This window comes from Taeniopygia guttata, chromosome 4 (genome assembly GCF_048771995.1).
Source record: "Taeniopygia guttata chromosome 4, bTaeGut7.mat, whole genome shotgun sequence".
Taxonomy (NCBI): Eukaryota; Metazoa; Chordata; class Aves; order Passeriformes; family Estrildidae; genus Taeniopygia; species Taeniopygia guttata.
In genome coordinates, this window is record NC_133028.1 from 27538398 (window position 1) to 27565894 (window position 27497).

The window sequence follows — 27497 nt, forward strand, 5'->3', positions numbered from 1 at the left end:
CCTGGTAATCCTAATTCTCATCTGCTTTAGACCTCTAGCAAATTTAAATCAGCAAAAGTTAATTTCAACTCTGAATCCCAAACTGTAGTATCTATATTTATAAAATAGTATAATATCTATAGCTATAAAAGTAATTACCCCTAGGTGAGACATGCCTTGTTTTGCAGCACTAGGACAGTTTGATTTTAAAGGTGGTATAATTAAATATATCTCCTGATTGTACAAGCACTTCTGTTACTTGTTCCAGAAAAACAAAAGCAAGCAAGTTTTATGAATAAATAAAAATTAAATGCAGGTAACAGTAATAATGCAACACTAATGCAAAAATTGAAATGTGAAGATTTTCGCAATAACCACAATTGAGCTGCAACGAAAGCAAACTAAGATAGAAATGTGTCCTGCAGCTATGCAGAATGCATACACACATACACCACAAGGGGCTGAGGGAACAGCTGTGAGATCATCAACTTTCTTATTTAAGAATGCAAGTCAAGCAACTAACACTGTACTAGAGGCCCAGTCCTATTCCACCTTCAGTCAGAGTCCTATGCCTGCCCAGCCCAGTACTTTGAAGAGCACTTGTAAGGCAAAACTGGCATCAGTGGCTCTGCAGCTGATGCTCTCAAGTCCTTCTGCAGGGACGGAGCTGACGGTGTCGCTCCCACAGAGGGAAAGGCAATTCCGGGCACAGGCAAAGGCAGGCCCCTACTCCTGCCCCAGCAGCGACTGCAGGGCCCTCCTGGGCTTTTCCCTTTCAACCACAGCATGTTACAGGAGAGGAGAGAAAAATGGTCCCTCACTTATTTTAAAAGAGGCAAAGACATCTCATTTCAAGGGGGCTGGAGGAATCAAGGATGTCTAGGCTTATGGCTTGGGTAGCAAGAACAAAATGTTATCAGCAAACTAAAACCTGTGACTAGTGATACATATCCACCATGAACACCTTATTTTATTTTAGGAAACTGGTAGCTATTCTGATTTGTCTTTTTAAAAAGCATGACATGGGACAGGGCATGTTCCCAAATAATTCACCGTATATTTACCATTCTGCTTAGCCTCAGTCTCAATATTCCTACGCATGCTTAATGTAAAGATGCAAAGCATGTCTTTACATTATCTCAGCTACTGGGAGATTGCTGGGGAGGGGGAGAAACAGGAATGGAGGAAAAAAGACTACTTTTTTAATAGGACTGAATGGTATTTCAATAGTGTTCCCCCGAGGATTTTTCATATGTGGTAGAATCAGTTTTCTTTTGAAAGTGTATTTGAAGAAATTATTACTGAAAATCTTAATCAAATCTGAGAGGGGTGTCTCAGGACAAACCTGGTATCAACACATACCAGTTCCCAGCTTGTTCATGAAAAGATAACACTTTATGCATAAGCACATACAGAAATGTAAGCAGAGACGTTCATGCTGCCCTCCCAAAACACATTTCAGAAGCAGAGCTGTAGCTTAAATAATCATTAAGATACAAGTCAACATGTTCACTTCTCTTCAAGTATACTGTGTGCATTACTGCCCTAATCAACAGTAATGGGTGATGGTGCACTATGAAAAATTATATCTTTCATTAGAGTTCAAATGAATGACCTTCACATTTTGTTAATCAAGTTAAATCAAGTATAAATAAACTAAATACATTATTTTAAAAAATACTTGCCTAGTAATTTAAGTTGTCTACACTTTTTGTATTTCTTTCTTTATATTTAAATATTAAGGCACTGGTCACCTTGCTTGACCTTCACTTTACCTCAGCAAATGCAGAAAGATTATCACTGAGCAGAAATGCATCAGCAATGACTGGCAGAAAACTCAGCTACTAAAATTCAGGAAGATCTTTCAGAAATGCTGACATAAAAGTGCCAATTACACATGGTTTTCCATGTCTGCACTTTTTAACATGTCATTGACAATATTTTATATAGCTTTTTTTAAACAAGTGTGCAATACTTTTGTTGCACACTTGCTTTTCTGGTATAGTAATATCTTTTTGTGGTAACTGCTCTTACTTACTAAAAATAAGTTTCTCTTTTAATATAACAATGCAATTAACCTTGCTCATGCTAGTACCTATGGCACACTCAGAAGCCTTCCAGCAGAGTATTTATTCTCCTCTCCCTGGTTTGCTCTGCTGCTCCTAAGCAGCTGAAATGCCAGTCCCGTTGCCGGAGGTGGAGGCATGAGCAGCATCTCCTGCCAAGGAAGCCAGGCAGGCAGCTGGGAGTAGTCAGAGATCAGGCCACTGCATCTGTGAGTCATAGCGAGCCTTGCTGAAAGTCAGGAGGATTTAGGATAATGGTTTCAAACGCAGTTTTCTGACGTCAGGGGTAGGAGATTGCATCCTACCTGCACCTCATTACTGCTCCCATGACGCAGAGCTACGAGCTTTGATCTGGGTGCCCTGCCTGGCTGGAGCTCACAGAAGCTCAGCTCCCATAAAAGGAAGCAACGTTTCAAACCTCCTGTCAACATGGTATGTAGAAAACAGCACACTACCACAGGACAACTTACAAGTCTGTACTCTGAAAATCTAGCTGGTTCTGAACCTCACGTACATATGCTGCTTTTTATACTTACATAGCAATTGTTATAATGCTGCCTTTTAAACAAATGTAGAAAAGCTATGCTGGAAAAAGCTAGACTTAATCCTGTCAGCTACAAATACATCTGCTGTCAAATCACAATGAATATGGTTCCCTCCCCATACTATTAATGAATTCCATTGCTTTCCAGAGCTTTTTGCAGGACATCCTTGTTTTCTTCATACTCTTCTACGAATTTACTTTTGTTACATAAATAGATTTGTGATTTTATGAATGTGTGTGCAAAGTCTGCCTTTATTTGTATGTCTCTTACTTTACATTATTATTTACCCTGAATACTGAATCAGAAGAGCATACAAGTCACTAGAATCAATCAGTTTCAACCAGAATTTTAATAAGCATTCAGGCTTCATATACAAGACATAAAATGATTTGCCTCCTATAACACATGTACCCCTTATGGGGACAGCTAAATTAATTTAAAATTTAATTTAACTACAAATTAAGTATTGAGATTTCCAAGTTAAAGATCTTTTCATAATGTATGGACTTTAAAATTTAAACTGCTAATTCAGACCATACCTATTTTTCATCTACAAACTCTTTCCTTCCTAGGTGACATACCAGTTTCTTTAGAAGATGATGAGGATGTTCCAGGAGATCCACTACTTTTTATATCTCATGCCAAACCAGTTCAACTAGGTACAGTATGATGGTACAGAGAGATCAAAAACTAAAAAGCAGCATGGGTGTCAGAGCACTTCCCGACAGCTTGAAAACGCTGTCATCCTGTTTCTGATCAGTATAGTTTTAATTCAGCCACACTCTGGCACCATCTCCTCGCCAGAGCTCGCACTCAGCGGTGTCGTGCATCACTAGACACTGACCACTGTATCTGATGTAACACCTGCATGACCCCTATTTCCACGCAAAACACATCCCTTGCTATAGCTTAATCATGATAAACTGCATTAACCACAGTAATTTTGTTAAATGCCAGTGGAAAGTATGCCAAATGCTACAGAGGATACCCATGTCAGCCTGCAGCTTTTCCCTAGCTCATTTTCTTAAATCATGGATGCTTAAAGCAGCATGAGTGAGTGGCCTGGGCGAGGAGACAGATGCAGAGTAATCCAGACTTGAAGTTGTCTCCAGCATAACTCCAAAATTACCTGCCCAGGCAAGGAGTGGTCAGCAATGCTTTAGTCCCACCAACCACAGAACTCATTTGGAAAACATCCTATTCTAGTAGTTTTGCTCAGCAAAGTTACAAAGCAAAGGCATAAATCGGGCAAGATAGAAAAAGAAAGAGCATCCTAGGTGTGAGCCCCTTCAAGGGGAAGTTACAGGAAATGGAGAAACAAACACATCTTAGGCAGATTTAAGCAACTGATGTCCTGATTAGTTGCGTGGATGAACACCAGCTGTCCCGAATTTCCTACATGCTCTGTCTACTTTTTATACACCCTCTATGGCTTAGTATAACATTCCAGTCCAGTTACAACAACTTCCATTACAAAATCTGCAAGGTGCCGTATTTAGGAAGAAAACAAGGCACAGGCTAAGCCTATGATTATTATGTTACACATTACACCCCTCTTGCCTGGCACAGAAAGAAATTAAGTAAGAGACAAGAATGTTACATGGAATTTATGCACATATAATATACAAAACATGCAGAAAGTGTCTGAATCAAACTTTATAGGAACATATTTTTATTTCTCAGTGCTCAACACACTGCCAAGCAGAAAAGTCTTCAATTCTGAGGAAGCTGCTTTCTACAAAGTCAGGGCTTCAATTGCATGGGCTCTCAAGTACATACTAATACTAAAATGCCCTCCCCTAATACCTCTTCTAGTCTGTAAGTTTCTTGGAAGTAGGCAGTATCTTGGAAGGCAGTATCTTGGAAATGACTGAAAGAAAAAGTTGACCCCTTTGTATCTATAATACTTAATATTTTGGTTTTATTTCAGCAGATTTCTCAGGTTTGGGGAAGTTTAGAAAAATCTTAACTACAGCATAATGCATCTTTCAGATAAAAAAAATTAATGTATGTCCTGCTTAAACATTTTTTAAAACAAATTAGGTCTAAAATGCTTTTAAGATATTAGGAAAATTTTTGCACTGACCATAACGACTTTGTTTCAAAGCAGTGTTTGTAGGTAGGACATTTTGATTAAGCATGTTTTTTAAATGGAATGTGAAACAAACAAATCCACCATTTTTCACTCTGCACACAAAGCTGAACTAATATCCACAACCAAAAGTGAGTTCAGTTGGAAATTAACTGACTAGTGAAAAGTACTGGTCTATACAAAGAGTAAAGAAACTTTATTCCTCCCAGATGCCCCCGTGCTCTATAGCTTTGACTGGGGAGTGTAGAGAGCACCTCCTTGCACTCTTCATCCTCTCTTCTTGTCACCTTCCCTAGGCCTTTCCTCTGTGGCCTATCTGATGTTGGCAGTTATCATCTGTGGCAGTTCCATTGGTTTGATTCACCAGTAAATTCACCAGCATTTTCTTTCAGTCCTTCAGGAAGAAATGGAAAAAGCATAATTGATGTGCCACATGAAAATTACCCTTCTCAACTACACTGCCTATGAACTGGCTGCTGCAAAGTCCTGATTAACCCAGGACTATAAGGAAAAAAATATGGTATCTGTTAGAACAACTTACTGACAACTAGAATGAATTATGGAGACTAGCAAAGAATGGCTTTATCTAGGACAAATTTGTCCCCAGACAGGTTATGATAAATATGCTCCACTGAAGCTCTGTGCACAATCAAGGGTCAGATACTATTGCCATCACACACATCTCAGTGGCTATAAAGTATCAAACCCCCATAATCTGGTTTGCTCTTCCAGAAAAAAAAAAACACTGACAAAGGCATTTATCACTGCAGTATGACTGTAAAAATCTGTCAGTTACTGTGCATTTTTATGCTAGTTCATTTGATCATGCCCTGGAACTGGTTTTGGGTTTGTTTATTTGGGTTTTTTTAGTTATTTTTGCAAAGCTTCAGGAAACGCATGAGAAATCCTTTTCCAAACTAATCTTATACCAAAAGGCCAATTCATAAATAGAAAAAATGAAACATTAAAAAACTAAAATATATATTTCAGTATTATTGCACGGGTGGCAACCTTTACCTCATAACATTAAAAAATAAAGTTATAGACTGGAAAAAATTGAAAATACCTAAAATACCTTAGTTTTCCAGAGTAAGGCAACTCACACCTATTTTCACTAAAAATCCCCAACTATTTTTGATTGATCTGCCCTGAGAAAGGTTAGGTTCTGTGATATGAGAACTGGGTTCTAGCACACAAACGTTCTACTTAAGCAAGTCTCCACTCCTCTGCCCCCCGCAACTGGCGTGCTTTGTTAAGAAAGACGGATCAGATTCTTTAGATCCTTACCAAGGTTAAATCTCTCCATGTGTGTAAAAACTAAAGTATGGTATGAATGCAAAAAATTAAGTCTTAATGCTAGTGTCAGTGACTTGGGGCCAATTTATTATTGTGCTCATGCAGCACTCCCATCTTCCCAGTTCTCTTCTCCTCTCTTAATTTCTGAAGGACAAAGTAGCTCATCAGTTGTTCCTAAAGGTCTTAGAGGTAATAAAAATTTAGTGTATTAGGACAGAAGAAAGAAATGTTCCTCTTAGATTAATTAAATGTACATGTGCTATCTTAATCTGTCTTCAATGAAAGCAAAAATTATATCAGAATTAACAAAAATACTGACAAATTAATAACCAACAGCTTGATTTTGATGTCACTTCTGTTCTTTCTTTAATGTCTTTTCTGCTCTTTCTCTGAAGAAACAGTGTCCTTCATTCCCATTCTCTCTGTCCTTTCCCCACCCCAACCACCCAATGCAGGTAACAAATATCTGTGTCTCTCCCCCACCCCACACAATGAGAGTAATCCAGCGTCAGCAGAAGAGGCTTCTAAACCAGCGGCTTTCATTCCTACAGTAGCAAATGAAGGAGGAAAACACTGGACTGTTAATGAAGTCAGAGCTTTGATACGCATATGGTCAGACAAAAATATCCAGCAACAACTGGAGGGGACAGTGAGAAATAAAAGAATATTTGAAGAGGTTGCTGCTAGACTGCAAAAGTTTGGAATTGAGAGGGACTGGAAACAATGCAGGACAAAATACAAAAATCTGAAACATGAATACAAGAGTGTAAAAAGTGCCCAAGACTCAGGGAGTACGAGTAAAAGCATGAAATTTTTTAATGAACTGGATGCTATTCTGGGGCACTGCACGATGGAAGCAAGTAAATCAGATAATGATGAAAGTGAGAGGCCTCCAGAATGGACAGAAGCAAAATCAGAAAAGGATTCTGTAGGTAAGTACTTCAACTACCCACATATCATTTAAAATATTTAGTTTTCCAGCACTAGAGAGACCTTAAGGAAAGTCAAAAAGCACAAACAGAGAGATTAACCGATTGGCTGGGGTGAAAAACACTGAATAGAAATTTACTATTTTGTCCAGCAGTTTTGTATTTTGTTATAAGGTAATATTTCAGATTGAGTGATTGCCCTGTACTTTTTAAATAGAACTGAGAAGAAAAAGGAGAAAAAGACATAGAATAAAATTAGAGAGAGACAATTCCAGTCAAAGGCATGTCAGAAGAGACTGTTTCCAATTTAGATAACAGAAATCGATCCGTGAGATATCACACGCACTGTTACTGGAAAAACATATGTTACTGGAAAAATTAAGACATTGAGCAAAAGAAATCTGTAGTAACAGACACTGGTTAAAAAAATTAACATCTAAATTGTCTTGCTCTTATGGTTCCAGATAGCTCAGTTTGATTAGGCTTTGGAGCAAGACTCCCAAACTGGTGAGACAACAGTGAAAATAGCAAAAGGAACAGCACTAAGAATGCTGGCAGGGTCTGCCTTTGATTTTGGGTGGTTATTGACAATTGATGGTAATAGATGATCAATGCAGAATTAGAGTAGACTGATGAACCTACACTATCCAAGACTTAAAACATTTTTATTGATATGTGCAACTAGAAACATGCCTGTTGTTTAAGAACAGAATTAAACATTAAACTTTCAGTTGAGGTGAGGGGATGATACTATGTTGGCCAAATGTAAGACTCAGAAGTTAGTAAAGTAATGGGAGAAGTCAAGAAAAATATTACTGCCTGCTGGCATAAAGAGCATCCGAGGCTGGATAGATTTTTTAATTTGATACACCACAGCTGCTCTTATAAGGTATAGAAATTCAATGCCCTAATTAATTTAGCATTATTTACACAGAAATGCCTGGAGACACAGGTGAAGAGGACTCTGTTAGTAATATGTCGGAAGACCTACAGGTTGCAGATACAAAGAAAGTTTCTGATTCAGGTAATCTGAAAAGTCTTCTATTTTATGTAAATACCCAAATTTAGTAAATTAAAATTAATTTTTAAAATAAGCCCAAATTTAATTACAGGTAGAAAATTCAGAGACCTAAACAATTAAAAGCAAGAGATAACCATCATGTACTTACGTACACATTTACAATGTCCTGCCGAATTTGATAAAATCAGTGCAGTAAGTAATAATTTCAAAGACTTGTGACATAGAATGTAGAGAAGAAACTACTGGTTTAAGCAAGTTGAATGCAATGTCCTACTGCATGTGCATTTACTTAAACAATGTTATTCCCAAGGATTAGAATTGTTTAGTCTCCTGGGCATGAACTAATAGAACATCTTTTTCACAATATGTGATCCGGATATAATTGTGTAAATGCTCATGACAGGGCATAAAAACTTCATTAAAGAGTCTCACTAAATATGAAGGTCATATGCTCTGCTCTTTACAAAAAAATATTATAGTTTACATCTGAAAACATAAATTTCAGGGGAAACAGAAGTTTAACATTCAGCTGGAGACACATGAAAGTCTCTCAGGCTGACAGGTTTTATTGTCCACAACAGAGCACCTCATGTTCTCTTTCAGCAGAGTGAGGCAGAACATGGTTTAAATTAAGCATTAATGACTAGTTTTACAGAATTTCAAATGGTCTGATGTGAACTTGAAGGATTTTAATATCAAATTAAAAATCTTCTGACAGATGATGTTACTGTAAATACTACTCCAGAGAATCGGGCAGCTCTGCATACAACAAAAGACACAAATATGACAAGTAAGTAAAGAGATGGGTGTAATTTAAGGTATACAGAGATTAACATTTTTGGCTTTTTTTCATTCAATAGCAATTACATTATTAAATTTAAATTTACGAACAAATAAAATAAAACAACCTTTTACCAGCTCACCATGGACACTTGATGCATTCCATGGAGAAGAACAGGTTGCCATGAAAAGTGCATGCCTACAGGGACCTCATTTGCAGAGCGACAAACATGAAAGAAATAAACAGCATTTTGTGGGATCCAGTTAAGACTGTTTAAAAAAATGTATTAAATTCAATTTCTCCCCATGAGCAAGTGAAAGTCCTACATACACATGGAGAGTAGTAAGACACTGTAATAATGCAATTATTCAGCAGTGCTCCTTAACTGTCATCTGCCAGTTTTCAACTACCTGGTGCTACATAATATTGTAACTTCTTGGACTACACTCTTCCAAACAAGCTATTTAAAATTAAGTTAAATGAGTATTTCTAGTAAAGTTTTGAGTCCACATTTCTGTCATTTAAGATAAGTGTAGGTGTAAAGATATCTGTAGTTTACTGTGGTTACCATCTCCCTTTTAAAATATGTGTATTTTAACTGCAGAGTTTCTTTGTTTCTGGCTAATTGTAAATGCAGTATGATTTTGTGGGGAACAGTTAAAATAGCAAGTGGTTCAAAAATATCTGTGGCTCAGCCTATCCACTCTTAAGACTATTTTTCAAACTTCTGGGGGGGAAATGCAAAACCACACTCCAAGGTAAAACCAACAAACTAAAAGTTTAGTTTGTAAAATTCTTTCTCTCATTCCAAAACAAACAATACACATTCAGTTTTTTTACAGGTGGTAAAATACACCTAGTCTTTAATTTTATTTATAGTGACATAAATAGGTATTGCAAAAAGCAGAGCAAAGATGCACACTTTTTACGTTACAATATCATGGGGACCCCTTGTTCTCTAATTGTGGTACAGGCCTTTCCTAGACAGTCTAAGTAATTTTGAAGTGAGAAACTGGTAAGTAAAGAGATTGCACGTACCTCTGTACTCATAAATATACATGCTGATAAATAGTGAAAAGGCATTGATACATTACATTGGTTATTTGATGTGAGTAATGTTTCACAATCTAGGACGTGACTTTTTAAAAAATATCTTGCATATTTGACAGAACTTTTGTAGAAAAGTGTTTCTCAATGGAATTATTAAATTTATAGGTATTTCTGTGCCTTGAAAAAAAAATCTGTAGAAAACCCCAATTTGGCATAAATAAGAATTTAGAAATTGTGTTGAACTCATATCTGCATATCTTCCTTATCAGTATATGTAGTTAATGTACTCTGCAGCCAGAGCTGTCAACGCACTTGCCCATATATATACATATATATATATATATATATATATATATATATATATATATACATACACAAGTTAGCCTGGGTAAGCATTGCCTTCTGGCAACTGCAGCTGTGTAAATGCACAGAAGATGCACGAGCTGCTTCAGAGTGCATGTGCTTCTCATGACCTTACACGTGAATCTGAGTTAGGAGCCACAGTAACACTCTCACCACAGCCAGTCTTTATAAAAAGCCTTTTTTGGTTTGCCATACTCTAGTAAGAAAAAATACTAAGATGGTGTTAGTCGAAAGACAAATACACCAGTTTCAGAACAACTAGTTACTTGATGTGCCATGGTATTGTTTTTCTCCTCTGCCCATATGAATTTCCTACTCAAAGAGGAGCAAATGCCCACCTGAGAAGGAGAAAACAAAGTAAAATAAACCCTCACAGGTCCTTTCACAGCCTGTCCTGCTTCCCGACACGGTGCTGTCAGCAGTGCCCAGCTGGGGGAGCAGAAGGACCACAACAGTCCCCAACCCGTGGATTTTTAGCTAAAGTGTCCTGTGATAGGCTGGGGACACTGCAGGTTGCTCTCTCTTTTGGCAAAACTTTGAATTAGTCTGCAAATTAAACCTTAATTAGTAATTTTCACTGATGTTTTCGATTTCGTGGCATCACTTTTAGTTGTTACTAAAAGTAACAAATCTGTTCAGAAGAGCCTATGTCTAGCCTTCAGTCTATGCAGTCTGTTATTCCAAACTCCATGTACATTCCATGTGTGTCAGACTTAGCAGTATGACCACAAGTGTATGTATAGGTGTTTGATTAAATTTGAAGTGCCAGGGAAAAACAGTGGAGATGAAAACAGGTTTCTAAGAAATACCAGTAGTCTGATGTTCTTAAAAATACCTACAGCAAGTATTTTAAACAAATTCCTTTCCTTGTCTTTATTTTCCTAGGATTTTTGATACACTATACACTTTACTATATGTCCCTCTGAACAAATTTGGAGTAAGTAGTGACACTTCCAAGATGCATTCCTAAGCAAGGGCTTTTTACAAACCTGTTGTTTAAAGTTAAGATCTTAAGTTGGTACATACTCAGGCACTTGATGCTGGCTTGAACACTTGCTGCTGTGTGCATGGAATTTTAAAATGTACAGATATAAAGTCAAAAGATAATTTTTTCATATATATGACCCAGGCTAGTGTTAAGCAGTGTTTCAGAGAAGTGCAAACCCCAAAGTTCTTGATTATTCACTGCCTTAGCCAAGGCATATTTGGGCTGCAGACATCAACTCTCAACTGTGCATCCACAATTTTCTGTATCCACCCTCAGATCTGCATGACAGAGCAGCAACTTTGCAAGCTCTTGGAGCGTAAACATAAGCCACACACTGCAAATTTTGCCTAGTTTAAACATATCCCAATTCCCTTTTATACTATACAAGACCCACATGAGAGTAAGGATTATGAGACAAATTACTAATCTTGCCTCATGAGCCAGAAAACAAGATAATTAGTGATGGTGACAGAGTGCCAGAAGAGAACAGAGCTTGTATCAGTCTGAGTGGGTGAAAGGAAAGACTGTGACAGCATTGCTCGGGTGGCCTTGTGAGCAGTGCTTTAAACACAAAGTAGAGATTAAGCATATTTGCTGGCAAGTGTCTATAGCTTCACTAACAATTCAGATGGAGCCACTGTGTTTTATCCAAGCCAAAAACTGTCGATGGCTTGTTCTGTTTGGCTCAGTCTTCTTGTGCCCTCCCTCCAAAACTCTGAAAGGTGCCTTAGAAAAAAACCAGGCTCCCAACCCACATTCTTGGCTCACAAAAAAAAAAAAAAAAAAAAAAAAAAAAAAAGCACGTGATGCTAGTCACATCATAAAGAACATCTGGTGCAAACAAAGCTGTATTGATCTGGGGGTAATTTTTAATAAAATGGCTCTAGATTAAACCTTATTGCTCAATGTTTCAGGGCAATATTCTTGAATGGACTGAGAACAGGCTGGGAGACAGAAAACTGCTGTCATTGATCCATGATGTGGCCTTCACCATTTAATCTCTGTAGAGCAGTGTCCTCACTGGGAAGCGAGGATCAGCAAGACCACTTGCATCATCCACCTGCCCAAAGCTCTGTCCTAGGGCAGAGGGGTGGAATTTTCCCTTAACACCAGTGGGCCAATGGCACAGGAGTGGAGATCTCCTCCCCATGGAGGGGAGCCCAGGGACAGCTCTTGTCACCCAGCTCTGTGATGTAAACCCCTGCAAGCTGCAGCAGCAGAGATGCTCTCGGGACAGGCGTTAGTACACTGTCTCCATCAGGCAGGCAGCCTTACAGATCAATTGTGTAAGCACAGCACCCTGATGTGTCAGGCTCCCTTGTTCCTTTTTGGGGCTAATTCAGACACTCTTAGCATCAGTCACTCTCAATAATTTCAGTATATTGCACCCTTTATGCAAGTCACTGCCTTGCCTATTCTGCCGCACAAACATTTGTTAGTAATTAGATATCTTACCCACCATCAGTGAACCATTCTACAGATTCTGATCCAGGTTAAACTAACTTAAGAGTTTGCACACGTAACCCATAAACTTATGTAACACACGTAAACCCATATAACTTAGCTGTTATGTGATGTTCTGGATTTACTTTATAAGTGGGTACACTGTGTTCTTAAGCCTATTACTACAGAAAAATGGCAGCTTTAATGTATTAAGAGAGGAAATATTTAACAGTAGTTAGCAGCAGCATTCTGAGTAGGTGATTCTCAAAACATCACTCAAGACATGTTTAGTTAATAAGAACTCTGTAAATGATTCTTTTTTGCAGAAATCCTTGAAGATGAGAGGGACTTAGCCAACTCTACCCCAGCATCTCTGGAAGCCACACAAATAAAAAAGGAGACAATTGATATAGGTAGGTCAGGACTTTGTCAGGATAGTTTTTAACAGGACATTCTACTTTACGGGCTTTGCAGATTCCAAAGGCTCATACGTTATTCCAGCAAATTACACTTGTTCTGCTTCTAGGTTATGAAAAGTTATGGGTTTTGTTTGATTTCATAGTGCAGAAATGTATGAACACTTATTTCTCCTTGCCATAATTATAACAAAATTTCATTTTCCCAGACAACATTATCCTTTTTTATGATGAATATGATTAGTGTGCATTTGATTGTGACACAAATACGGTTTTTCTTACACAGTTGCTAGAGAGGATAAAATTGAAAGGTAAATAGCTGTCTCAGAAACTCAGAACATTTTATACATTGTATTTTCAAACTACTTAATGACTGCATTTATTATCAGATTATTTACTATTAAGCGATTTCCCTATATATATTCTGAACTATTTTAAGTATAAAACTGCAATCAGCACCTCAGCAATATGTAGAAGTCATATACTCAATGATAAGTGATTAGGAGAAGATTTGTTTGGTTTAAAATGTAAAAATTTAACATTAGAACACAGTAGGGATACTAATATTCTGAAATAAATGAGCATAAAAACCATAGAAAACCATGAAAAAAATACATCAAAGGAAATAATGATGGCATTGAAATATAGTAACCTAACACTCTGGATCCAAATATTCTTTACAGTAATGCTGTTTGTACACAGAAGTTAATAGGGAAAAAAATAAATTTTAGTGATTCTGTGAACAGCAATTCTTTGGCCTTTGACACTGAAAGTTTCTAGCCTAAGAATATTTCCATTGTATTCATCAGGCATATTCCAGGCAAGAGCTTCCTTTTCAGCAATTATGTTATCTGTAGTTTGGATGTTGAGACATCCTATGCTACACACCCTTTACAACTGTTTGCATTGGCTGATCTTGATCGTGAAAGACAACTGTAGTGACTGTGACACTGAGGACAACATCAGAGCAATGACATCACAACAATGACACACAGGAACACAAGTGGCACTGAGGATAAAGTAAATCTGTGACCCTGAAAGTTGAGACACAGCGAGGTCACACAAATGCAAAGTGAAGAATAAAATGTCATGCAGCTCAACTGACTGCCCCATACACACAAACTCCCTATCATGTAATATCCAATTGAACACAGAATCATGCAAGTCAGCACTACACAAGTGCCACTGCCAAAGACAGGAAAAGATAAGAGAGCCAGTATGGTTGAGAGAATGAGCACAGAAATGGAAGCCATGGGGAGGCTGGTTAACGGTTCAAAAAGAAAAGGAGCTTAGGATTAGACCTACAGCTCTGGTTTGGCCCATTTCCAACAGCTGCAAGTGTTAAGGAAGATGCAAGAATTTTCTCAAGTTATAGGGTGCCTGTTTATGAGAAAAACCACTTTTTTTTAGTACCCCAAGTAAATCACATACACATGCTGATGAAAGTATGATTTCCAAGTTTTCCACAGGTACAAAATATATTCTTGCACATGGCTTATGAAAAACAAGTGTTTGCCAAATGACTGAAGAGAAAACAAGTTATAGAGCAAATATGAATTCCAAGTACTAGTTTGTGCATATATTAGCAAGTACCATTATAGAAAGTACATCAAATGAACATACTCATTTACAAAAAAACTTTATTTCTGATAGAGCCTAAGTAAAAACTTGGCTTTAAAACATAAAACGAATATTTACAGAAGTAAATATTCTTGGTAAAGTACCCTTTACCAAAACCAGTATTGAACATAATTAGTCCATGGCATCCTCTAGCAGACAATGAAAACTAATCTTTCTCTTCTTCCCAACCCAAAGAGTAAGTCCACACAAAGGTGAACTTTCAGCCTCAGAATAGTCCAAGCATGAGCAAATGAACACAGAATCAGTAAAGCTGGGTTTTGATTGTTCATAGACAATTTTGATAATTTCTTAGTAGGCAACAATGAAGTTCCAAATAAAAAGAGACTTCAGGGCATTGGAATAACTAGTTAAAGGATCAAGAGCACAAGTAGTCTTCTCTTCTTCCAGTTGAAGAGCCAGCAGATCACTATCTGGCTCTAAGCTTGATGACACTGGGAAAATAGTAGAATTTTTAATCATGGTTCCATGACACCAGACTTGTTGGCACCTATCTCAAAGCGGGGGGGCGGGGGGAAAGGATCTTAGTACAGAAGTTAGAAGAACTCACTGAAAGAGCTTTAAAATACATTTGCAGATGGGAAGAGATAAAACCAGACTTACTAGAGAGCCTGGGGGCCACATGCTAATGTTTGAGGGGTGGTGTTCTAGAGAGGTCCTTCCATCTGCTGTCTTAGAAGTCAGGGAATGGAGATCAGCAGACACACAGGGGTTGTCGATGTGTTAGAAACCACAGAAGCACCTGAGAATGACCATAAGAGTTTTTCACCCCCAAAAGCACACCAGTGCAGACAGCATGGGCAACGAAAAGGACAAGCTGCAAGCCATTGTGTAGCAGGAAAACTATATCAAAGTTTCCATCTTGAAGACAGAGGGATGACTTGCACAGTTGGAGTGCTGCAATGAATGGCTATAAACTTTGCAGAAGAGAAGGCAAAGGAGAGACTGTGGGGTACTCTGTATGTTAGAGAGGGTTTTGATTGTCTAGAGCTCATGATGGTAACTATAGCGTTGAAGATGTATGGGTAAGACTCAGGATAAGGCAACAAAGGCGGGTATCCTGGTTGGAGTCTGTGTTTGACCACGCAACCAGGGCAAAAAGGCAGCTGAAATATTTCATAAGCAGTGGGGAGAAGTCTCACAGTCGCTGCCCCTTGGTGCGGGACTTCAGCTGACCAGATGTCTGCTGGCAATACAAAACAGCAGAGGACACAGCCAAGGAAGGTTCCTGGAGTGTTCCTGGCTGACAACTGCCTGTCACAGCTGGTGAAGGAGCCAGCTAGGGAAGGTACCCACTGGACTTGGTGGTTGTGAATAGAGGGCTGGTGGTGGCTGGAGCCTCTTGGCAACAGCAGTCACAAAATGGCAGTGTTTTCAGTTCTTGGTGAAGTAAGGAGGAAGCTCAGCAGACCTGTCACCTTGGACTTGAGCAGTGGTGGAGTTACTGTCCCTGGAGGGATTTAAATGACACGTAGATGTGGCACTTAGGAACGTGGTTTACTCGTGGATTGGCAATGTTAAGTCCATCCTAAATGATTAGTGCTTCCATCCTAAATGATTCCATGGTTCTGTGATTCTTCAAGTCTATAACTAATGGGTTAGACTGAGGGCTTAGGACACTTTTAGGTGGAAATAGGTGTTTCCTACAGAGAATGACAGTAATACTAGCAATTTATTTGTCTAAATCCAAGTCTATTTAAAACTGTATGTTTCTGTAGATGATGATTCCATAAGCACTACCTCAGAAGACAGATCTTGTACACCAGTAGCAAAACAGATGGTTGGGACAGGTGAGTATTAATTTCCATGCATTTATTATGAAATAAATCACAATGTAATTTCTGTACCAAAGCTGGAGCAATCAGATCTCTACTGTAAATACAGCTCTACTTTTCTGGTCCTGATTCCATTCTAGCTTTATTAGTAAACTTAAAAATTATTTTCACAGCTCTTTTCCTTTCATGAGTAAAACTTGTATTAATACTGTACTTCAACTTTGCCTTCTATACATAATCGAATGAGCAGCATCTGCCTACTTCTGACTATTTTCGAGTCTGAAGACTTTTTTTTCTTCTGTTGAATCCCAAGTAGCCTTTTCATTTGCACATTGCTATTTTAATTTGAAACCACACTTCTCACCAATGCTGAGATCTTTAAAGCTTAATGATCACTGCTTTTCTACAAGTAACATTTGGATACATCTGTTTTTAATCTCACAACAACAGTGGCACAATTATAGCGACAAAATGTTGACTTTTAGATGCCTTGGAGAAACAAAAGATTCCACTTCCTACATATCTTGCATACTTAAGAGAACACAATTGTGTATGGATACTAAAATTATAAAATATTAAAAGATATAAATATATAAAATATCAAAATATATAAAACATTAATCATTAACTGATTATCAGTATCAATTATGCTTTCATATATGTATATTTAGCATGCATTTATAGCATTTACAGTTAGTTTTTTTTTATTTATATTTTCAGAGAATCACATTCCCTTAGAAGCAGCACAAAATCACTTTAAAGTTATTACAATTAATGATACTGGAGCAGGAAAACACTGGAGTGATAATGAAGTTAGAGCTCTGATAAACATATGGTCAGATGAAAAAATACAACAAATGCTTGAAGGGGCCACAAGAAATAAAGAAATATTTGAGGAAATTGCCAGAAGGTTAATGAAACATGGTATAGACAGAGACTGGAAACAATGTCGCACAAAGTACAAGAACCTAAAATACGAATACCGTGCACTGCAGAAAGAAAATGAGCATCTTGGAAATCCCAAGAGAAAAATGAGATTTTATGATGAAGTTGACTGTATCTTAAGAAGGCAGCCTCTGGGAACCTCAGGCTGGGGATGTGAAAGCTCAAGTCTCCTATCAGGTACTGAAAATTTCAGTGATGAGATAAAGTGCTTGAAGTGAACTTTCTAAAGTTGCCTGTTTGAGCCATGCTGTAGGTGTGAAATGTGTGGCCAGAAATGGGGAGGGAAAATAACTGGGGAGGCTGTATCTGCATGGTCACATAGGGAACACTCAGGAAACTCAAGTGATCTATGGAGAGATGTGATGTGAGAATATTAGCAAAAAGTGAAAGCACTTAAGTGTTATTGGAGAATCTTCTTTTGAAAGCCTAAGTGACATACAGTGAAATGGTGCTAGAACACATGGCAGGTTCTAGAGGTCATACAGCAGGCGTGTCAAGTCTGATGGATAGAGAGTTGCAAGCTCATACTCTTTGGAACTGCAGAAATCAGTAGCAATCAAGCCAAGTGCAAGGACTCCAAAAACCCCCAAGTAAATTAATTCAATACAGAATGCAGTTAAGAGAGAGAAATATCCAGGACAGTGATGTTTATTTGAGCACTTGTAATAATTGTATTAATTATGTTAAAGCAGATTCAGTTTTCAAAATAGAGTTTGCCTCCATCTTCATATCAAAAATCCTCTGATCTAGGAACCACACAGCTAATCTTGTGTCTGCTGTAAGGGTTCTTGTGACCGGCCAACTGCTTCAGACCTCAGGGGCACCTGCCCCTGCTCCAGGCAGATAAGGTGCTGTCAGAAATAACTGAACCTCATCAACCTAGGGTTCAGTGACTTAAGGTAAAGCAGAACTAGTTGTGATTGTTCTCAATATGTTAAATAGCTTGCAACAGCACAAACGTTATTTGAGGACTTGAACCATTTCTGCAGCAAAAGCCAGGTGAACGGCTTGAGCAGAAACTGCTGGAACCAGCCTTAAGCCAGCTGTCCTCAGTCATGAATCAGAGCCCTAATGTGGTGTCCAAGGCTGCATTAGTTGCAGCTGGAATGACAGCCATAGAGCTGTGGGATCACAGTTTTCCCCGCCTCAGTCTTGTGCTCTCAGAATGTGCTCAATCACATTCTCAAGACATGTATTTTCTCCCAAATACAGAAACTGAATATATTACATTTCATTTCTACTCTCCATGAATGGGATATGTCAACACCAAGAATGCTGTCAACACCAACAACCAACCTAGCTGTTTTACATATTAGCATGCTGTGAAATGACTGTGTGATCTGTGAATGCTGGTGCAGTGGCATCAATAACCTTTCAGAAAAGAAGTTTCCGTTATTAATCTGTTTGAGGCATTTGCCAAATAAATATGTCTTGTCCTAGGGTATTTGCTTTTGTAGTATAAAATCTTTTGGTGTGTGACTGACTGTGCCTTGAGAATCTTGACAAAAGGCTTAGTCACCTTGTTCTTCTCTTCTAAGTTTCAGTGGGAGATGCTACAGCAAACACAGGATCTTTGAGTACCAAGAGAAAAACATGGAATGATGGTAAGAACACCTGACTTTTAAAAGCATCTATACACTGCTGTCGAATTGGATGCCAGATTCTTATATCCAGTATTCAAACAGTTAAAAAAAACATAATCCTAAAACTTAACACCAAGCTCCAAACCAACATTCTCCTCTCACCCACAACAATCGGCAAAATAAGAGTTCTCATGAAAGTGTAGGCCTAAGGAAAATTGCAATTAATTTATTTCAGTCCTCATCCCTGGTATAAATGAGGTAAACATCAAGAAAAACTTGATTTATAAGAATCATATGCAAAGAAAATATAGTATTTAAAAAACAAGATGTCTCAATGGTGTCGCTTAAGGGAAAATAGGGACAGGCAGTCATGGATGTGATTTCCTCATATTACATTACTGTGTCTATAAACATGTCTAATGTGCTGTACACAAGAAAACAGGTCAAGACAGAAGTGTCAAAGACAAGACAGACCAGAGAACCATTGAGAGAGAAAAATTATGAGAAGGATAGAAATATGTGGTATGTGATCTAATAGGGGAAGTTCAGCAGCTTATTTTTCTTCCTGCAAAACTGACAGGCCCTAAATAAAATCAATGAGGAACAAAAAAATTAGTTTTAAGGAGCTCACCACTATGTCTGTAGATATCATTTTGGTATTTTTAATACCAAAAGGATGTCTACAGACAGATGAAATGATACATTTTTTAGTTCAACCTGTTTAGTTCACCACCACAAACTGTACTCACTCTGTATTTAATCACTCTGTGTGATTGAATAGACTTTCATTTATTGCCTGTTAGGAAAGTACCTCTTGGAGAGGGCTGTGCTAGGGCAAAACTGAAAGTTTGAGATATAACTGATTTTTACAGAGTCTGCTGCATTCCTACTCTCCATTATACAATGATCCCTTATACAACACTAGGTAATGCCTGCCAAAAGAGCAGATCAGAAGAACAGCTTTAGGAAAATCCAGCATGTGCTAAACTTCAGTGTCAGCAGTTCATTGACTTGTGAATTCTAACCATGTACTTTGCTTTTGTCCACAGAGGTGTCACCTGTTCCACTTAAGAAGAGTGCTTCTGAAAATGCCATACTCCACTTCCAAAAACTATTAACAGAGAGAGTGCACACAGTAACAGAAGGCAAAAAGTTACTGTTTGAAAGGCTTTGTAAGCAGGAAGAAATGCAAGACCTCAACAGAAAACAGCTGTATACTGATCCATCAGCGATACAACAGGTTGGTTTCACAAACTTTCTATGAAATTAACAAGCAAATAGATTCTGTCAGGTTGTATGAAAGGAGATACTTAAGAGTGTAGGTTACCCACATGAGTGCATGCTTGCTTCCCTTTAATATAGTCACCTTCAGCCATTTACACTAAAACAAGGTGTGAGTTTCCATGATAATCCTTTACTATGAGCTTTTACTGGTGATGCCAGTTAGTTGAATAAAAATTATGACCTCTATCTATATATCTTGGTTCACCTACATACCACAATTAACAGCCATAATTGAAAGAAAACAATACTTTAACTCATCAAAGAAAACACGTACAGTTGAAATTTCATTCCATCATTTCCAATTACCATCTTCCTAATAAGTTAGTTCTCTGCAATTAACCAAACAGTTGAAGCCATAGGAAAACTTTCTGGTTAGGCAGGGCTGGTGGGGAAAATACAACTCTTAACTCCTTAACCAGCATTTACCATCCTCCTAGCCTCTCTTCCTGCTTACACTGGTGTAGGGGAATGCTGAAGGCTTGCAACAATGTGCAGCACTGAAATGGAGAATTCAGTGAGCCAGAAAGAAAGTACACAGAATTGATGCCTACGTAGAAGGGGCAAGCATGAGTTATGGTCCCTGTGCTGTACTGGGCAAGGGGTCTGTTATGTCCAGTAACCCGCAGAAAACATAGAAACAGTGCAGGGAACAATTACATGAGACAAATGCCATATCATAACTGTTATTCTGCAAAATCCTACTAGCCACTACTTAATTTTGTGGTTGTGTAAGTACTTATGGTCTGCATTACATTTGCAGGGTTTTTCTTTCAGTGTATTCCAGCAAAACAACTTTTTGAATCTCAGTCATGTTTGGGCATAGACCTACACAGCCTGGTGAAAGCCAGGTCAGTTCTGGGCACATACAAAGACACAACTAAAGTCAAACAGTCAAGTCCTTATTGCAGCAGCAACAGCCACCGGGTTTATTTACACACAGAGGCCAAAATTCCATCCAAGTCCCTCTTCATAAAACTTTACATAAAAATGTTACTGGATATAATGTGTTATTTCCTTCTCTGTGCTTAATTATTTCCTAGTCAGTTCTGCTATGAGAGACATTATGAAGGGAAATACTTTCCACCAAGGTGGATTTAATCTGCTATTTGAATAGCATTTTTAAAACAATTCTGAGAAGTTACGAGAGGGATTCCTAGAAAATAATAGTTTTTTGATGTTAATTTACACAGTCACATAGATACACAATTTTTTTCAGTGTATGCTTCTCTCCAACTTTTTAAATTTTACACTGATTTCTCAGTATAAACCTTCTTTGGTTTGTAATACCGTCACCGAAACTATAATTTCCAACAATGCTATTATCATCATTGGCTTAAAAATCTTTCTTCTTTCTCTCTTTACAATGAGTTAGTTTAAAAGTACATCCTTGAACTTGCATTGAATTACTTGCATTCAGAAGTGTTGTCTTTGGAAGGAGGACAAGGTTTGCCCCTGGTATCACAGCAGTCAGGTATCACTATAGAACATGCTGAGTCAGCTGAAGACCTCACTATTCCCACACTACTAACATCACAGGTACTCCTTCCACATGTGAAGCAGAAAAGTTGTGACCCAACCCTAATTTGCACCAGTACATTTAAAAGTTTAGTTCAATTAAATTATTATTTAAAATACTTGCAGTAACTGTACTGAAAAGAATATGGGTAACTTAAATGTTTTGCTCAACCTTCTCTGTTTCATGAATGCAAGGCTGAACTTAACTTGATAACTCATTCCAACCAGAAGATTCCCCTTCTCTCCATGCTGCTCTGAGTAATCCCGTTCTTGCTGGATGCCCTATAAACCACTTCATTTTACTAACCTCATACAAGACTAGCCCATCTAGTAAGAAAAAACTCTAAATGTTTTTTCTGTGTCAGTTGAAGTAGCTCAGCAAGTTCCCAGATGTTCCAGGACTAACTCTGAATAGCTGAAAAGTTATTTTTGTTGCAGTGTGCCTCTCCTTTTAGAAGAAATACTAACTTGAGGGAAGCAGCACTGCAGAGATGACAAACTCCACTTTAAATTCTGCATGATGCACAAGGATCCAAATCTTTCCAAACCTTGCTGTCATTCAGTACAATGGCCAAAAAAAAAACCTTTATCACCTTCCAGAAAATAAAAAATAAAGACTTTCAATTCATTAAAATCAGCAGACCTTTCAAGAATATGTATCTGTTTTTAAATGCTGATATTCAGGTGAGAACAACACAAGAGCACTGAGGCAAACGACTTGCTGAATTCTTAGCAGGTCAGAGCAGAGAACTGCAGAGCACACTTGCAGTCTTTACTTGGAAATGATTCATGTCAACACTAGGTGGTAGACATGAAGCAAGAACTGACAGTAAAAAAAGAACACAAGAGTGTTTACTTTCAAAGTAAAGGGTTTTTTTTCCCTCAGAAAACTTTTCAGAGAGCAGGATTTATTCAACAAACAAATGTCCAAAGAAGGTGGATTTCCCTTTGTGCGGGATTCATCTTCTATTCTGCTTTGTGACTGTAAAGCATAGCTTGCTTTTTGTAAATGTTTTGTCAGAAAGCTGTCTTCTGCCCTGCTGTTCATTTATTGTTGATCAAAGATGGTAGGAGATGTCAGATGTGGGATGGGGCATTTGGCATCATCTGATATTTGTGCACTACTCCCATTTATACAATTAACAATTAATTTACTTGAGACAGATCAAGTGATATCAAGACAACCTTTCTTCACTGAGGTTTTAGTTGGAATTCCACATTAACTTTTTGCTTAGAGACAAAATTACCAGGAATGTTGACATTTATGATTCTGGTTGTCTAGAGCTATGATCTATCTCCTTTGGACAGCATCCCCAGGGGTAGTGACAAAGGGCTAAATAGAATTTTGCTAGGACAAAGGATTTCTCAAAACAGTCCCTTCAGAAATAGTATTAGTTAATCTAACTCATCCTTCCAGTGTATGTTTATATCCACTAAAACTTTATATCCACTAAAACTTTTGCTGTGGCTCTTCTGTCTGTGATCACAGCTTTACATTTACTTTACTGGATTGAAAGAGAAGTGTCTTACATCGGTGATTATCTGGGTTCTGTTATATGAGTATTAATAATGGACAGTAACAGAAAGTTATCAAAAAGTGCACTGGCCAAGCCTCCACTGATAACAAGTTCCATACACCAAACCCAGCTGAGACAAGGAATATTCCCTGACTTAATGGGACTTCCACCTTCATAGAAGAGGGCTTTTAAAGACTTTTCCTAAAAATGAGTACAAAGGTGGTACACTCAGGTTTCAGTACACAGTATTACTGCCAAAAATATTTTCCAGAGAATTTTGCAAAAAAGTTAACATAAATCACACTTCCTCGAAGATTAACTTTGCAAATTTGTCCTGGTCAAGGACTCAAATGACGTCTAATAGATTTGTAATTCAGAGTAACTCCTCCTCCCTCCCTCACCGCCCCCAAGAAAATCCTCTCCTTACCAACATCCTCTGATTTTATTTTGGCATGTTGTCAGTGGATTTTGCAGTGAGCCTGTTCTCTGGCTTATAAAGTGCAGAGATGATTTAGACCATCTACTTTTGAGCCTTGTTAATGCTGATGCCAGAGTAACATGATTTGCTTGAGCAGAATTAAGTTAATGAGCATTCACTACTAACATAACTGTAAAATGTTACCATGGTGTCAAATTAAATTGATAAAATGATCTAAGTGTGTTGAAGGCCTTGATTAGACTGTAAGAATATACTGGGTTTTGTTTTAATTCACAGTTCGCCATTATAAGATTAATGCCAATAAAATGCTGTGTTTAACTTCTGCTACAAAGGAGTGAGAATTTAAGCCTCAACAACTAGCAGTTTTTTTTTAATTATTAAAAAATTGCAACCCCAAACAACTTTTAAAGTTGTTTCTGCTAATGTCACAATAGTGAAACTACAAGTTTATCTTTTGCCTTTGATTATGAGCCTACTTGTGGGCTCTTGAATTTTGCTTACATATACACACCAATTTTTAATGCAGGACAGTTTCAGTGAGTGAAGCAGCGAGCACTGCTCATACACACCACTGAACACATGTTTAAATATTTTGGTTGCTTGATGCAGTGTATAGAGTTTCAAGTTTTTAGCTGCAAACATGCCCACTGAAGAAAATCTCTTCAATGCCACAGTAATAAAAACTATCAACTCATTCTTGGCCATTTATCAGAAACAGCCAAGTCGTTCACCTTGCTGCAACCAGCTGTATCAGAACACAAAGCACAAAGAATTTGTGCTGCATGTTTTTGTGGCATCTAACAAATACTCTGGATTTTTACACATACAGGTAAGATTTCAAAGATTAGAAATTATAACATGTTCTCTGTGACCTCGGCATCTCATAAATGCAGCTTGATACAATGCCATGCTTTAATATTCTCAATTTTAAAATCTAAGACAAATTAAGGATCAAATTCTGTAATTTGATTTATTGCACAGTTCTAATTTGAATCTAGAAGAACATTCTTTTATCAAAATGAAGTAATCATTACATAAATATCCTTACTAATTTGAAGATGATATCTAAGGACTGTATTTTCTAGTGACCAGTCAGATTTCTATTAAGTCACTCAGGCCTGACTTCGATAGTTCGTTAATACTACAATCTTCTTTCATATTTAATTATTTTTAAAGGCCTGTAGTTAAGATAAATGTCTTAGTTTTTAACTTTAAAACCATGGGCCTAATGTAGTTTATTGATTCAGTTAATGCTAAACTTTAACTCTCGTTTTCAAGAGACATTCCAAAAAGTAAAAATAGTTGTTATCCTCTTGCTTCCTGATCAGGATGCCAGCTCCTCTACCCATTGTAATAGGAAAAATGCAAAGAGAGAAACATTAGCAAAGAAAATAGGAACATGTCAGCTATTAAACAGAGTTTTATTGAGTGCTTGCAAAGGTATACCTAATGGAACAGACTATTTCACCTTTACAGGTGCAATGTTTATACCTTTAGGAAAGCATCCCTTAAAAATTTTGACCATTACTGAATTAGATCAGAAGTGGTGATAGTGCATATATGCCTCTGTCTATGTAGCTTCCTGTAGAATTTGTGAATGAATGATGAATTACAGCCATGTCTTCCAGAAGGGATATCTGATATTAAAGAGCTCAAGCAAATTACATATATTTGTCAAGTGGCCATCAAAGAAAAAAAAAAACCAAAACATATTGAAAAGTTGAAATAAGGTTGCAATGAAAATTTAGATAATAAGACACAAAATAATGAAAATACATCAATAATTTTATTTCCACCTAAAATACTCCAGGTCTACCAGTGTAACTGTAGACAATAATCTTACCTTGTTTGTAAGCACGAACAAGGTAAGATTATTTCCAGCCTCTTCAGAGGTTGGAATGGTGCAAGCTAAAATGAGACTATTGTTTCATTTTACATGAAAACCATGGATTTGTTGCTGGGACTTTGGCTGTATCACTCCCAAAAAAAAAGATTTTTGGTGGACACTGGCAGGTATATATACCTGCAGCTGAAAGAGAATTATTAGCATATGGGAGTCAGTAGGAATGCAGCATTTTACCAGGAAAAGTATATGAAACTCTACTGTAATAAACAGAAAATCTCTATGTAAAGATTTCCTATTGTTGGTCCAAAACTAATTTCAGAGCAACATTTGCATGTCTGTGACCTCAGAAATACAAAGAATGTATTTTATCTATTCAATGCATGTGTACTTACCCATGCCCAGGTTACCCAGGTAGCCCACCTACCTAGACTGTCAGGACTGTGTTTACTTAGCACACTTTTTCCAGCTGTGAAATCAACCACAGCAAATAGGCTCAGCATGTACTACTAAATGAGCTTGTGCATGTGTTCCCACAAGGACGATACCCCTTTCTGGCACCACTGAAATGATTGGTATATGTCAGTCCATTAACATTATTGCTTTGAATACCAACTAAATGGAAGCAGAACCCAAATTTCATTCTGTAGCTCTGAATCCACGTGGATGACAGCGAATCAGGTCTGTTGTACACTGCCGTAGATATGTCAGGTAGAAGTTTTATTGTATCATGATGATAAATCTAAACCACTACCGCTAGTAGGAGCCTAAAAACGCTTAAGAACTGCTCAATTTCGGTAGCCTCGGATTGTGTGATTTACACTTTCAGGTGAACATCTCGAGAATAACGGCCGGGCCTCGCCGCGCTAGGGCAGGAGGTCACCGCTCGGCGTGGCTGAGACGGGGCGGCGGGCGCATGCTGCTCCGCGGGACGTACTCCCCCTGCCGCCCGGGGCTCATCCCCGCCGCCCGGGGCTCATCCCCGCCGCCCGGGGCTCATTCCCCCAGCCCGGGACGCGGCCACGCCGCGGGCTCCGCGCAGGGACGAGCGAACGCCCGGGCCGGTGGCGCGGGCCCGGCAGCGAGAGCGGATGCGACTCAGGCGAGATGCAGCCGAGGTCCAAAGGCGTTCGACAGGTCTCCTTCGGCGGGACCGGCCCGGGAGGCAGGAGGCGGAGGGGTGTTCCTTGCACTTCGCCTCCGGGATGCTGCCGGGGCTCTCCGCCGGGGCGGAGCGGAAGGGACCGGTCCGGGCGCTCCCCTCTCCTCCCAGAGCGCTCCCGCCGCCGGAGACCCGAGGCCCTCCAGGCTGCACGTGCCGCCGCACGGCCCCGAGCAGCCGCCGCGGCCCGGTCCGACACCGAGCCGCGTCCGGGCGGCCCCGTCCGGGCACGCCGCGGCCCCGCGCCCCTCTTACCTGTGCTGCAGCCCCACCAGCCCCAGCGTGATTACGTGGGGCACGTCCAGCTCCGTGGGCCACGCGCCGGAGGCGATGCAGCCGAACACGCCGCACTCCTCCCGGATACCCAGCTCCTCCAGCTCCATGGCGCGGGCAGCACGTGGTGGCGCGGCGGCCCCGCTCCAGCTCCCGCTCCCGCTGCCGGTCCCGCTCCAGCGGCTCCCGCGCGCTGCTGCCGGCGGCGCGCTCAGCCCACAGCCCCGCTCCGCCCGGGGATCCCGGTGGCCCGCCGGGCGCCTCCCGCCCTCATTTACATGCGGGGGGGCGACACCGTAGCCCCGGCCCGCTCCACCGCCTCGCCCGGCCCCGCCTCCCCTACATTCCACTCTGCCCGCCGCCCCGCGGAGCGCACCAGGCCGAGGGGATGTTTGCCCGCGGGGTGAGCGTGCGGTGGGCCGGGGCCCGGGCGCGGCTCGGCGCCGGCATTGGCCGGGCAGAGGGCCGGGGCTGTGTTTGCACGGGGCGGGGGGGTGATGCTGCCCTCCGGGGTTGGCTCGGGGGGTTCGGCGGGGCCGCCCCGCGGCGTCGGG

The 27497-nt window shown here is 39.4% G+C and overlaps 2 protein-coding genes across 8 annotated transcripts in view; one reads left to right on the top strand and one right to left on the bottom strand.

Moving 5' to 3' along the window:
* The window catches only part of PPAT (phosphoribosyl pyrophosphate amidotransferase), a 41924-nt gene extending 14735 nt beyond the window's left edge, over positions 1-27189 (bottom strand). Inside the window, exon 1 of the mRNA XM_030271143.4 lies at positions 26926-27189. Coding sequence (XP_030127003.3) covers positions 26926-27053 — 128 coding nt within the window. The 5' untranslated portion in view covers positions 27054-27189. The remainder of the gene's footprint in view (positions 1-26925) is intronic.
* PAICS (phosphoribosylaminoimidazole carboxylase and phosphoribosylaminoimidazolesuccinocarboxamide synthase) overlaps positions 1-27497 on the top strand; it is a 39825-nt gene that overhangs the window by 2078 nt on the left and 10250 nt on the right. The window contains exons 2-10 of one of the 7 annotated variants that reach the window (XM_030271138.4): positions 3163-3249; positions 6434-6910; positions 7842-7931; positions 8647-8718; positions 12880-12966; positions 16326-16397; positions 17103-17504; positions 18866-18931; positions 19960-20150. In XM_030271138.4, the coding sequence (XP_030126998.4) occupies positions 3163-3249; positions 6434-6910; positions 7842-7931; positions 8647-8718; positions 12880-12966; positions 16326-16397; positions 17103-17504; positions 18866-18931; positions 19960-20150 (1544 nt within the window). Of the gene's footprint in view, positions 1-3162; positions 3250-6433; positions 6911-7841; positions 7932-8646; positions 8719-12879; positions 12967-16325; positions 16398-17102; positions 17505-18865; positions 18932-19959; positions 20151-27254; positions 27347-27497 lie in introns of those variants that run through there. The other 6 variants (XM_041716083.2, XM_012573526.5, XM_041716085.2 and 3 more) reach the window with 6 other exon arrangements.